The sequence below is a fragment of the Pseudorasbora parva genome, chromosome 1 (assembly GCF_024679245.1).
Source record: "Pseudorasbora parva isolate DD20220531a chromosome 1, ASM2467924v1, whole genome shotgun sequence".
In the NCBI taxonomy this organism is placed as follows: domain Eukaryota; kingdom Metazoa; phylum Chordata; class Actinopteri; order Cypriniformes; family Gobionidae; genus Pseudorasbora; species Pseudorasbora parva.
In genome coordinates, this window is record NC_090172.1 from 37120069 (window position 1) to 37135053 (window position 14985).

Here is a 14985-nt window from a genome sequence, read left to right on the forward strand (position 1 = left end):
CCTTCAAAACTAGTTTGAGTCAGATTTGGAAAAAAAAATTCTGATTCCATTTTTGTTGTCTTCATTGATTAAAATATGGATAGGCTATTCAAAAAATCAGATTTTTGCTGGCAGTCTGGTCATGTCTTTGGAATGATTTCTGAAGGCTCATGTGACACTGAAGGTTTGAAGTAATTGCTATTAGCTACTGAACGTTTGAAATATATATTTGAAATTGTAAAACTTATTTCACAATGACCGTAAGAGACTTTCAAAAAACATTACAATTCTTATCAAAACATGCAAAATCTTTGATCTAGTGAATCAAAAACCTTTTGTATGCACACTATTGGCTTATGAGTTATTCTTTTTTTATTGTTATTGAATGAACTTTTTTTCACCAATTTTTTCTTCTTCTTTTTTTTTTAAATACAAAACTCGATTTACGATTTGATTCGATTTTTTTTCCCTCACCCCCCATTTAAAACAAAATAATTGCAAACTGTACATATTTTTTAATATATATATTTATAATATTTAATTAAAACATCCGGAAGGAAGATTTGGCGAATGCAAAATGTATGTATTGCACTAAACTGAAATCGATTTTTTTTTGTAAATATGAATCGATTTGACCTACCAACTCGATTTTTAAAGTAAATAGATTTTTTTCCTAGCCCTTAATGATACACAACAGCTCAGGTCATCAGAAACTAGGTTTATCATTAAACACCAGGTTTATTATTGCCCAATTGTGGTACTGTGCTGCTAAATCACTTTGATATAGTATTTGTGTTGAACATTAAATAACTTTATTGCTAATAGTGCAATCACTCTTTGAGTTACTAGATTATGTAATACTTTATTTCTCTTTCTCTCCAGGCTGCATGAGGAGATAAAGGACTTTTATGACTACATTTCTCCTCGTAAAGAGGAGGAGCGTATGAGACAGGAGGTAGTGGACAGGATCCAGAGAGTCATCAAGGACTTGTGGCCCAATGCAGAGGTTAGTTACTCACACACCTTTTAGTTAAAATGGTTGTTGTCTTAAGGTTTATGTAATTTGTTTTCTTTAGTATTTGTACAATGAGACTCCATGGTACCTGCCATGGATGCATAAATCTGAACATAAATCTAAACACTTTCAAGTTTGGATTTGACCTTTTAAATATCAAACACCATGTGTGGATTTGTTCTTGCCATAGTTCACCCTTACACTGGTGTCATGGACATGCAGAGGTCTAAATATAAAGCCCCGGGGGACTCCATTTCTAACTTGTGACTGGAACCCACCAGAAATACTCTTCTCAGCTTACCTGTATATCTAAAAAGATGTTTTTATTGACTTAACAGCGGATTTGCTTTATATACATTTTTTATAGTTTGTCAAGTCATATTAAATTATTAATGTTTTCTAGCAGAGAAAGCAATATGCATAATGTTGAATGTAAAATAAAGAAAATACATATAAAGGAACCAGTACAGCTAAATCAATAGAATCATAAAGCGCTTTATTCCCAAGTATGCTTGCATATGCAAGGAATTTGTCTTGGTAACAGAATCTTCCAGTGCACAGACTGGAATGACAACAACAAAACAGATCATAAAAATAAAATAACTGTATACAAAGAAATATATAAAAAATATAAAATAGAAATGCATGTACATTAGGGCTGCACGATATTGGAAAAAAATTACATTGCTATATTTTTTCCCCCAACGATATATATTGCGATATTGAGAGCCATCAATCCAGGCTAAAGTCAATAATTACCATTCCGTGATATTAATAATTTCACTAATAAGCAAGCTTCATTACAAGTGACAAAAAGAAATGTTGGAAAGTATGTGCAAACATGAAACTAAACTTCCATTAGGTGGCAGCAGGTGACCCTCTTAATGAGTGAGTCACTGAGTCGATCATTCAAACGCTGAATCGTTCACACTTGTTGCTATGAGTAAGACGTGTTAGGGGTCTGCTGTGAACGATTTTCACTGCTGAAATAGAACAACAACACTAAATATTGCATCTAAAATGTAAGTGACTAAGTGAATGTTAATTAGTTGTTTATGGAACTGTCATATGAAATCGGTGTCATTTTCAGTCGTGATTATATTCAGGAAAACGCTCTAGTGTTGTAATTTCTCCTCGAGATGCACGAGCGTGAACAGCGCGACCTTATTATTATCAGTTCATTATATATTATCCACAATCGATCGCCACTTGCTCTAAATTAATGCACAAACATTCTTGCATTTTGGTGATTCGCTACTTATTTTTTGTTTTAATCAGGCTGTCCGTCAGTAAAGTAAAATTCTCTTTCAGTTGTCCCTTCAAAATACCCATATGTCCCGGACAAGCGTTAATGTCGAGCTCTGCTTTGTATTCGTCGTAAAGATCTTTGTGGTGCCGTTTTAAGTAATCAGACAAATTGGTGGTGTTTTCTTGTTTTGTGGCCACAAGACACTCCATGCAAAGTACCTCTTTTTGTCCAACATCCTCCTTTATGTAGCCGAAATAGTCCCAAAAAGATGATTTCTGGTACAAACCTTTTTTTTTCCTCTTCGGATCCTCTTCGTCGCGCATTTTAGCAGTGAATGTTTGGCCGTGAGCAGTGAGCAGCGGCACAGCGAACCAATCACTGTGCAAGCATGAGGAACGTGCATGTCACTCCAGCAACAAACTCGTGTTTACTGTGTGCTACCGTTCTCTTAATACACCATGGGCTACTACCCTTCACATCGCATGTTCCGGCGATGTGACTATCGCACACGCGCACATCGCGATGTTGATGTTAAAACAGAATATCGTTCAGCCCTAATGTACATGTATGTTATAGGGATGGGCATTTTTGTCAATTTTTCATTTCGATCATCGATAGGTCTCAAAAACGAGTAATAAATGAACCATGAGCGGGGCGTCTCCGTCATGGAGATATGAAACTATTTTAAGACTGTTATGAAAATGTATGCGACAAAAACATGAGATGTCTATGCAAATATGAACATATGACTGTAAAAAAAAATAACTGTTACATTATGATGCATAAATGTCTTAAAGAAAAAGAAACTAAATAGGCTTAACTGTCTCAAATAACCCAGTCAATGATATCGGGCATTGTATTTGAGCTGCAACTGTGAATACACCACCCCGCAGAGCTTTGCTAGAGAATTAATAAACTCAGTTAAACGCATCCTATATGAGATTAATCAGATATATGCCTATTACAGTTTACATCTGCCCAAAAAGACGCAAATGCACACGTGAACTTGGCCAACAGGCTTGAAAACGAAACTCATTTTGAATGCGCTCTTCAGCGCTTATACACGGGCAACGAAACCACAGATAATTTACAACACTATAATCGTGTTTTTATTATAATTCTATGTAGCCTACATGACAGATTGGCGCTGCACATAATTTTATTTTTCATGATCAAAGTGAGAACAGCATCACTGCGTGTTTTTGAATCCATGAGAAACATTAAAACAGATTGACTGTTAAAAAAATGAGTAACACTGCTGCATTATTAATATCATCAATGATTTTGAAAAGGACTGATTGGCTGCCGCACATCTTGCACTGTATTTCATGATCATTCTCAGTGCTTCAGGCATCACTGCGCGCTTTAGTTTCACTTTGTTTCGCGGTCTGGAAGGCGTGCTGTCTAATGCTAACCAATCAGACGTCAGTTACTGTCCAAAATGCCGCAATAACCAATCCGAGAAATATACAAATATATATTTTTTAAAGTCAGGGCGATCATCGTTTTCATGATCGATCGTCGCTGTCACGTTCGAGTACTCGACCACTCGACCACTGTTGCCCATCGCTAGTATGTTACCATGCAGGGGAACGTAAATAATAGGTATGGTATGCTAATAAATATGAGTATACATAGTGTTTTGTACGGCACTTGTTTATTGCCCAGTGGGGGTATTTAAAGGGCCAACAGTGAACCTTTAATATATTCCAGAGGTAGCAGAACCCTGTTGCTAAAATTTATTTTTAATGTCAACTGTTTGTGTGATAATGGATATGGATAATGGACTGAAAAATTAATGTATCAGTGAAATATATTTAAAAAATATGACAATCAAGTTTTATTTATAGTTATAACTGTCTTTATATTTAGCTTAGATTGCAGGATAATGTTTAATGACTACATATTATGTATAATCATTATTTTTTTATTTTTTTTGCATATGAGTGCAAATTGATAGAAAAGTAACCAAGGCACTGTTCCGGTAGCTATGACATGCATTTTATCAGAGGAATCAAAGTATGACTACAGGGGCTTCTACAGTATGACTTCTACAGAGGCAAGTTTATGTTGGATATCACACAGATTGATGAAAAAGAATTAGCATTTCCTCTGTGTTAGTGTCTGGTTGCTTTTGGGAATGCATATTTATTGTCAGAAAAAGTCAATTTCTCTTTGCAAGGAGAGCTTTAACCTACTATTTTGAACCACATGCATGTCGTCATGTCCCTGTGTGTATGAATACTTCACTGCTTGTTGAATTATTGTCTTTAATTATTTATGCTTTGCTCAAATGTGTATTTATTTTATTTATATTTAATTTGCACTTAATAAAGTTGCTGTATATAATTTATTTTGTCTGAAATAAAGCATACAAATACCATATGTTTTCAGATATTTAGGAAACATGCTAAGTTAACATGTTTCTCCAACAAAATCCAATGCTACAGTCAGTTATTCCACTTTGCAATGTGCATTCTGTGTCAGAATGTTTTGGTCTGTGTGATCCCGCCCACTGCCCATCTACCTAATAGTATTTCGATACCCCAGGTGGCCAGGTTGGTGGAAAACGCAGCCATGGGAGCCAGCAAACAAACTGGGTCAGTGATCGCAGATTTTACCCGACCTAAAAAGCCTCTTCATACATCTAAAAAGCTCTATGACCAGATAAAAATTATTAATAAAAATGCATCTAAGTGTAAGGCTTGTAGCCTTCCATTGTCAATTGCACTCCTGAGGAGGCAGAGGCGGGTGCAGGAAAACAACTCTCTCCACTGCTAGCTGTCAATATTACATACTGCACCTTTTTAAGGTGTAGAGTACATTGTCCCATAGACTTGCATACCACTTAACTTCTCAAAAGTTTTAGTCCTAGTGTGTTTTTTTGCAAGTAATTACACATGCACACTCAATCAGAAAAGTCTGATTTGCATGTTTAGATTGAAATATGAACACAGAATGGTTGTTGGGGCTGATTGTTCAGAGCGGAATTATTTTAGGGGAAGACTTGAGTTGAACCTCTTCCTTTTTTCTGATTGCAGGTTAAAGTGTTTGGCAGCTTCAGCACAGGCTTGTATTTGCCTACAAGGTAATGATTTTTTTTTCTCTTCTAAATTTTTTCACTGAGCAAAATATTCTTATGATATCTTATATGGTCTCATGCATACACCTGTTTTGTGGTTTGGGTTAAAACGAAAGTTCAATAATTTTTGCAATTGTGTATTAAACAAGTATTATGACGTGTAGGTGTCTGTGCGCATGTGTGTGTATTTGGGGATAAAAGGTGGAAAAATCCAGAAATCACAATGCTTCGGGTCATTGTCATGTTGGAAGACCCAGCCTCGACCCATCTTCAATGTTCTAACTGAGGGTTCCTCCCAACTGGACTATTTGCCTTTTTTTTCCGGCTACAACTGAGTTCCCACAGGACTTCAGCGTGAGACTATAGCTAGCTGTCTGAAACACTATTTAGGTGAATTTAAACAGTGGCTAAATGCATCTTGTTGGTCCTATTCATGTTGAACAGGCATTTTAATTGCATTTTGTCTGTTAAGAGGCACAAAGACACCCTTCACGTTTATGCCCCCATAACTGCCGTTTTAGCTGAGTGGGGGCTCTGGGCATTTACTGTAATAGCTCCGTGTTGCAAGCACAAATCCGGTTCTTTTTTTATAGACTGTACTCACAAAAGTATAACGATCAAGATTAACTTAAAAAAATTAAAAGAGCTCTCCTTTAAGGTTTGTGATTTTAGCTCTGCTTATCCTGTGATCCTGAGTATGTGTGCATTTTTTGTGAGCACCGATCTCATATCACCTCACACCAGTACTGCATTTATATTCCACCTGGATTTCTGTGGCTTAGTGGTATAAATCTCTCTGTGCCAACACACATGCGTTCTAGTTGCTGAAGCAGTTGATTTTAGTACTCAGTTGTGCCATCAGTAAGTTCTTAACATGCTTGGGTGCTCTTACATGAGTTTGTTCCAAAACATCAAAACAAAGACTCATCATTTAGTGGTATATTTCTGTTTCTTGGAGAATAGTTTCTGTCTGCATATTTAAAACTCCTCTCCTCTGTCTCCTCCTTTAAATCAGTGATATAGACTTGGTGGTTTTTGGTCACTGGGAGACTTTACCTCTCTGGACTCTGGAAGAGGAGCTACGCAAGAGACAAGTTGCAGATGAAAACTCTATCAAAGTCTTGGATAAAGCAACGGTACGAGCGCTGCTGTGTGTCTTACACATGTGTTTTTGGCATCTGTCAGACATCCCTGCTTTTCTTTAATGCTCTGTGTGTCTGTAGGTCCCCATCATTAAACTGACAGATGCACACACAGAAGTAAAAGTGGACATCAGCTTTAATGTACAGAGTGGTGTAAAAGCTGCAAACCTCATTAAGGAATTCAAACAGGTGAGTGTGGAGGTTCTCTAACTTCCTACTTAAATGGAGAGGATTAGGTTTTAGAAACATTTGAAACAACTACACTTAATGTGGAACTTACAAGGTGTTTAATATCATCAATAATAATAAAAAAATATCCTTTGGGAGAAATTGTGTATTAATCATTGAGGCTTGAATGGTCATGGCTCATATCGTGTGAGAAGAATTGCAAGCGGATCTGAGCACCTTATGAGCCTCCTTCCGTAGCACATGTTAATTTTTAAACCAATGCTGAAACAATTTGAGGAGCTGGCCCAAATTTGACTAGTGAATTGGCTCTATATGTTCTAACTTGTGTTTATTTGTGTTTCAGCAATATCCCGTGTTACCGTACCTGGTGCTGGTTTTGAAGCAGTTTTTACTGCAAAGAGAACTGAATGAGGTTTTCACGGGAGGAATTGGATCATACGGTCTGTTTCTCATGGCTGTCAGCTTCTTACAGGTAACATTCTTATACATATTAATTTAAATGTACACTCTTATACTCAATACTCATACTGTTTCGGATTCTTTTGCGTTATCACTCTCAATCTGATTCAGTGGCACATTTAAATATTCTCAATCCAGAAACTTTGCATTGCAATGTGTAGTTAGCAGCAAAAAAAAAAATTGTCATTATATACAGAAGGTTAGCAAAGATCATTGATGTTATAATCAATGAAGCTGTCTACGCTGTGTAATTAATTATTTACATCATGCTTATACTTTGTTGGTTATACTGAAATGATTCACCAGCATGCAGAAATCTTGCTGAACAAAAACTCTACCATGTGAGCAGATTCTGACTAACTTGAAACACATCTAATTGGTCATTGTGTTCACACGCTCAACATATTTGTCTTTGATTGGCTGCATTGCTCAACACTGGAAACCGCGTAAATAGACAGCTTTGACGGACTTACACTTTTGCCTTGATGAGCATAAGAGGCTTGAGTTTTTAGAGGTATGCCTCGGCAGATTTACTTTCGAAGTGAAAAAACACCAATTAAATTAATTGTTAAAGACTTTTTACTAATATATAGCAATTTCATTACAATTCTAAATTCTGTTATATTTCCCAGCTGCACTATAGAGAGGACGTCTGTAGTTCAAACGCAAACCTGGGTGTACTGCTGATTGAATTTTTTGAGCTGTACGGACGGCACTTTAACTACCTGAAGACGGGGATAAGGATCAAAGACGGTGGCTCATATGTGGCCAAAGATGAAGTGCAGAAAGACATGCTGGATGTGTACAGGCCCTTTAAGCTTTACATTGAAGATCCATTGCAGCCAGGTACACATGCAAACCCTTAAACACATACCGAAAAGTTTTAAAGAGTCAACTACTTTGCATTTTTAACAGTTCAACTAGTATTAAAATGGCAAAATAGATTTGTTTGGAAGATGTTCTGATTCTTATCAATTGTTTTTGTGTCACAGGAAATGATGTCGGACGAAGTTCATATGGGGCGATGCAGGTGAAAGAGGCTTTTGATTACGCTTATGTTGTCTTGAGTCATGCTGTATCCCCAATTGCCAAGTACTACCCCAACAACAAGTCGGAGAGGTGAGAGATAAAGAGAGCTCTAAAAGATGTGTGCATTGTTTTCTTAGTTGTTAAGGCTGGGTAATACATCAAATATATTTGATATTAAGTTAAGAATTTGATAGAGACACTTTAAGCCATGATGGTGTAAGCTAAGGGTTTGGATAGAGAGACACTTTGAGCCATGATGTAATATGTAGTATAGACACTACACTAGTATTCAAGCTCTCTTGATGATGCCAGGGAGAATTTGCACCCCTTATCATATATAATGGGTCTCATTCACTATTAATTGCATGGAATATTTGTATATATATGCTGAAGAACTTCTCAAATAGTTTGCCTAGTTTACAACAATAAGAACATGATTTCATTTTTTTAACCTTGTTCTAATCCAGATTACAGATTTATCTGTGGCAAAAATGTGCAATTATGCATATTTGTCTATATGTCTATACATATCTGTATTTTATTACATCTTGACACATTTGTAAAGTCACCCAGAGTGTGATTTAGTTGTTTAGTTTTTTTAGTTTTAAGTTGTTCCTACATTATTTTTTCATTAACTAATTAACTAGAAATGTTCACAAAATTGCATGTATGATTAGTGAATGACACAAAAAGATTGAAGCTTGTAATACATTTCTGAGCATAGGTCCCCAGCTCATGCCATACAATGCAATGTGGTGGAAAAGACAACTGCAAACAGATAGATAATAATAATGATAATAATAATAATAATAATAATAATAATAATAATAATAATAATAATAATAATAATAATAATAATAATAATAATAATAATAATAATAATAACAGTCAGATGTGGGGAAAAAATATTCTGTGACAGGTGTGAATAAAATCAGTATCTACTCTGGATAGGATTCATGATTGGTCTTATCTTTTCCCCACAGTATTTTAGGTAGAATAATCCGCGTCACACAGGAAGTAGCAGAGTACCGTGACTGGATCAGTGTGCAATGGGGTCAAAAGAGCAACAATGAGCCGGTCCTCAACTGTAATGGTAAGACATTTATTTCTGAGCTTACTGGTATTTTGATCCATCTCTCAGTCTATAAAGCTGAATATTCATTTTTTGTTTCTCCATAGCAAATGATGTCACACTGCTAGTTGAGCCTGAGGAACTTGATGAGTGTAATAATAACCTTTCAGAGGATGGTGTGGGGCTTCCTCCTGTCTCCCGGAGCAAAGTGTCATCCAACTCCTCCTCTCCTTCCCCCTCTTCTCCTTCATCGTCATCGTCGTCATCCCCATCCTCAACGGCCTCTAGCTCAAGTGATGCAGTAAGTACTTCATACCCATACAAACCCATTTTCAACATTTTTGACAATTAAAAAGGTTAATATAGATTTTATTCTTTATGTAAATTATTTATCATGTTGTTTATCTATTGCATGTTTCTAAATATTTGTAATTGTATCTATTTGTAAACTAATTGTACCTTGTTTCTTGCCAGTGGAAGTTGATGCTGGTTTGGAATAAAACAACCAAAATAAATTATTTGACTTTGTATTGGTGAAATACAAAGGAAAAAAGAAAAACAGTTTTTTTTCCTTTTGACTGGCTTTCTGCAGGATTCTGATGGAACGCCCTATATGACAGCAAAAGCTTCAGGTGTGCGGGGCTCTTACAGTGAGAATAAAGAAAGGAATCTGTCCAATCACAGATCTCAAAATCATTCAGCAACAATGTTGCCCACCCCCACTAATAAGGGCAATAAGGTAAGAACCTGTTAGAATTTTTATATATATATATATATATATATATATATATATATATATATAGGCATAACATTCTTGCATCCTGCGCATTAGGTGAATCAAATAACAATGATTATCTCTTCATCACGGTACCTGTTAGTTAGTGGGTGGGATATTTTAGGCAGCAAGTGAACATTTTGTTCTCAAAGTTGATGTGTTAGAAACAGCAGGAGAAATTGGCAAGCGTAAAGATTTGAGCAAGTTTGACACGGGCCAAATTATGATGGCTAGATGACTGGGTCAGAGGTTCTCCAAAACTGCAGCTCTTGTGGGGTGTTCCCAGTCTGCAGAGTTCATTATCTGTCAAAAGTGGTCTAAGGAAGGAACAGTGGTGATCTGGCGACAGGGCCGTGGGCAGCCAAGGCTCATTGATGCACGTGGGGAGCGAAGGTGTGGTCCAATCAAACAGACAAGCTACTGTAGCTCAAATTTCTCAAGAGTAAATGCTGGTACTGATAGAAAAGTGTCAGAATACACAGTGCATCGCAGTTTGTTGCGTATGGGGCTGCATAGCCGCAGACCAGTCAGGGTGCCCATGCTGACCCCTGTCCACCGTCAAAAACACCAACAGTGGGTAGATGGCCGGGATGTGCTATGGGAAAAAAGGCAAGCTGGCGGAGTCAGTGTGATGCTTTGGGCAATGTTTTGTTGGGAAACCTTGGGTCCTGCCATTCATGTCGATCTTACTTTGACACATACCACCTACCTAAGTATGTTTGCAGACCGTGTGCACCCTTTCAGGGAAATGGTATTCCCTGGTGGCTGTGGCCTATTTCAGCAGGATAGTGCACTCTGCCACAAAGCAAACATTTTTCAGGAATGGTTTAAGGAGCACAACAATGAGTTTGAAGTGTTGACTGGGCCTCCAAATTCCCCAGATCTCAAGCCGAACATCTGTGGGATGTGCTGAACAAACAATTCTGATCCATGGAGGCCCTACCTTGCAATTACAGAGCTTAAAGGATCTGCTGCTGACATCTTGGTGCCAGATACCATAGCATGCCTTCAGGGGTGTAGTGGTGTCCATGCTTCGACGGGCCAGGGCTTTTAACAGCAAAAGATGGGTCTACACAATATTAGGATGTAATATAATGTTATGCCTGATTGGCGTGCATGTGTGTGCCTGCGTTTGTGTATGTATGTATGTATGTGTGTGTGTGTGTGTGTGTGTGTGTGTGTGTGTGTGTGTGTGTGTGTGTGTGTGTGTGTGTGTGTGTGTGTGTGTGTGTGTGTGTGTGTGTGTGTGTGTGTGTGTGTGTGTGTGTGTGTGTGTGTGTGTGTATGTATGTGTGTATGTATATATGAATGTGTATATATATATGTGTGTGTGTGTGTGTGTGTGTGTGTGTATATATATATATATTGTATACTATGAATATGTAAATTAACTAAAATATTATATGAACAAACCTTGAAATCAAATAAAACAATAAACAACAGTACATAAATACATTAACCTGGATTAATAAGTGCTTTAAAAATACATTTTTCTTAGTTCATGATACCTAATGCATTAACTGATTCATATGTAAACTGTTACTGTTTCATTACTTTCAAATTAATGTCATATATGTTTCTTTTTCCTGTTTTATTCAGAGCCGACAGCATGCTAACAAAAGTGCTCAAGGGCCACACAGCAACCCCAACAAGATGCAGCAAAACAGCAAGTCTCAAAAACTCACAAAGAAGAGGAAACCTCAGCGCGAGGTAGCGCACGAGGACCTGTGCAGATAGGGGGAGCTGTTGCTGCAGACTCAAACCTGCTCTTACTTTCTCTGACCACTGAAGGGTGTTGGTGGTGTCATTTTTCTCTCCTGTCCCACTGTTCAAGGGATGCGTGCGACTTTGTACCTGGAAAAGGAAAAGAACAAAACAAACAAACAAAAAAAAAGTATAATTCAAGTGGGGCATTGGCCGTGGGATTGATATCATGTGGTAGAGTTTAGGCCTGAACTCCACTGGCTTCTGCACAGCTTCTGCTCACTGCCCGTCGGGAGCTGCACTGCTCTACTGGAGACGTGAGGGACCAGAGAATGTAGGAAAGAGAATTCAACTTGAGCAATACCTGAAGCCCTGGACTTTTGCCTCACTGAGGAAAACTGAAATTTAAAAAAAAAAAAAAAACAATAACAACAAAAGACTCAAATTGCATAAAAATGTTATATTGAAAGTGCAACGATTTTTAAGTGTTTAAAAATGAAAAAGAAAAAATATATATAATTAGTACAAGAGAAATTATGCATGTTTTCTTTTTTGAAGAGTGGTTCTTTTTTGTCATGTACACAGATTATACAAATATTTGTACAAAAAAGAAAAAAAAAGAAGAAAAAAAAAACTAAAAATGCCCAAAAAATATTAGCAAACATGAAAATGGTTTCATAATACTTTTTATAGTATTGTTCAAATTTTGCCATGCTATAGATGTACACACATTAATAGAAAAACAGCTCCTCACAGCTATGTATGGGTTTGGGTTCAATTGCCAACACTTCTCATCAGCCCCTTCTGCTGTTCTAGTTAGTGGCTGAGTGAGATAATGAGTGAGATGGGTGAGAGAATGAGAGAGAGTGAGTGAGTGAGATGGGTGAGAGAGTGAGTGAGATGGGTGAGAGAATGAGTGAGTGAGTGAGTGAGTGAGATGGGTGAGAGAGTGAAGGTTGTGCTAACAGCTAGAGAGCTGAATTTATGTTGATCTGGAAATTTGATGAACACTACATATGTGGTTTTCAATCTGCTTCTCTGAATGACCTGCCTATCACAAAATAAGTTTTTTTGTTAATGTATTTATTTTTTATCAATGACAGAGGATTTCTATATGCTGACCATAGAGGCCAGATATGTTTTGTGTTCTGTCTTAGGGCTGAGTGGCAAAACATGATTGTTGCTCGTCATGTAGTGTGCTATATATATATATATTTTTTTTTTTCTTCTTCTACTTCTTCTTTGAATGTCAAGTACCCTTTTTCCAATAACAATTGAGTGACCAAGTTTATTTCTAAAAGTACATTTTAATAGAGGTATAGAAAAGGTGGTTTAAACATTTTTATCTGTGGCTGGTCTACTTAAATGGAGATAAGGTAAATTATTTTGTGATCTTTTATTTTATTTTATTTTATTTTTTTCACCATTCCACTGGATTTTGATGTATTGCATAAGAATGCATGTTCTCTCAAAATTAATATCATTGCAGTTCTTCAGATAAACAGTAGGTGGTAGTGTAACCTAAGGTTATTTCATTCACTGTAACTTTCCTTTTTCCCAAGATTTATATATTATTTTTAGGTTTTTTTTCTTTATTTTTTTTCCTCCGTTTTTCCTAATAGTTTTGATATGTGCACAGATCCCTGGCGTTTGATAATGTAATATTAGTAACTCCACCTGTATTGAGTGTATGTGATGCTATTATGAAGTATCAAAGCCAGCAGTATGTCTTAACCTGATGGATGCCACTGAAATAGAAAGAGAGAGAGAGGTGCAGAGACGGAGCAATTAGAGGACCATTAGTGCCACAGCCAGTTCTCCAGACAGGTTTACTACACATGTATCCATGAACATTCATGCAATAAAAATTACAGCACAACTATCAAACATCAAGGTGGTACATTTGACTATTTCATGAAATTTCTGCTGAACACTTTTGTTTGTTTGTTTGTTTTGAAAGGTTATTAGTATAAATTGTGTTCCTGTCCTTATGTTAAGTGTACTAAATGTTTGAAAAAAATTGGTACAGGCAATTTATCTAAATCAGCAAATGAGTGTTCTATAGTCACTGGGTGCAGCAAAACGCAACAAATGCAAATCTGACATAATGCAGTCTCTAAGATCCAGTTATGATTTGATAGACACTCTAAAAAAATTCTGAGTAAAAAACAACCCAATGTTGGGTCAAATATGGACTAACCCAGCAGTTGGGTTGTTTTAACCCAGCTTTGGGTTGTCTTAAGCAAATATTTAACCCAACTGCAGGATTAAAACAACCCAATTGCTGGATTTGTCCATATTTTACCCAACATTGGGTTAAAACAACCCAGCATTTTTTAGAGTGTACTGGTCAAAAGTTTGGAAGCGTTAGGTTTTTATTTTATTTTGTTTAAATGTTTTCATACTGAGGAATATTACAATTTAAATTAACTTTCATATGTAATATATTTTCATTTATTCCTCTGATGGCATATACACTAAGAAATTCTCAGTAAAAAAAAACAATGTTGGGTCAAATATGGACTAACCCAGCTATTGGGTTGTTTTAACCCAGCGATTGGGTGTTCTTAAGCAAATATTTAACCCAACTGCAGGATTAAAACAACCCAATTGCTGGATTAGTCCATATTTGACCCAACATTGGGTTAAAACAACCCAACATTTTTTAGAGTGTATGACCTTTATTCCTCTGATGATTATAACAATCTTATTTCTTTATTAATAATATATACAAATGTGTTTATTTATAGTAAATGCTGTTTTTATTCAAAGAATCCTGAAGAAAAAAAAAACACATTTACAGAAAAATTATTATTATGGATTATTGGGAAATCAAAACATTGATGTTTCTTTAGCACCAAATAATCATATTGATAAATGATACTGAAGGAACACTGGAGTAATGGCTGAAAATTTCATCAAATAAATGCCACCATGGTGAGATTGAGACTGCTTTCAAAAACATTTAAAAAAACATAATATTTCTAAACTTTTGACTGGTAATGTATAATCACAGATTTTTGATTGTTTTGGCTGAGATTTCACATTGGCTGTATTGGCACATTTAGTTGATGCACAAACTCTTTTTCAAATAGAAAATTGTTACCCATTGCAGAAGAATTGAGCTAAACACGTACATCATTTGTCCAGGTGTGAATCTTTGTCCTTGACAGATGTGGACATTTACTTCATCATCCACATCTTTATTGTCTTTGACATGCCAATGTAATATTTTGCCTTTTGTGTGATCTGTGATTTTTATGTACAGTGGTTGCTGCTTGAGCAATCAT

The 14985-nt window shown here is 36.4% G+C and overlaps 1 protein-coding gene across 2 annotated transcripts in view; it reads left to right on the plus strand.

Moving 5' to 3' along the window:
- The window catches only part of tent4b (terminal nucleotidyltransferase 4B), a 36677-nt gene extending 22469 nt beyond the window's left edge, over positions 1–14208 (plus strand). Inside the window, exons 2-12 of one of the 2 annotated variants that reach the window (XM_067439964.1) lie at positions 862–985; positions 5285–5331; positions 6341–6461; positions 6549–6656; positions 7000–7128; positions 7748–7961; positions 8108–8234; positions 9128–9237; positions 9387–9517; positions 9809–9955; positions 11591–14208. In XM_067439964.1, the coding sequence (XP_067296065.1) occupies positions 862–985; positions 5285–5331; positions 6341–6461; positions 6549–6656; positions 7000–7128; positions 7748–7961; positions 8108–8234; positions 9128–9237; positions 9387–9517; positions 9809–9955; positions 11591–11728 (1396 nt within the window). In that variant the 3' untranslated portion in view covers positions 11729–14208. Of the gene's footprint in view, positions 1–861; positions 986–5284; positions 5332–6340; positions 6462–6548; positions 6657–6999; positions 7129–7747; positions 7962–8107; positions 8235–9127; positions 9238–9323; positions 9518–9808; positions 9956–11590 lie in introns of both variants that reach the window. The other variant, XM_067439957.1, reaches the window with a different exon arrangement.
- Positions 14209–14985: the final 777 nt, after the last annotated feature.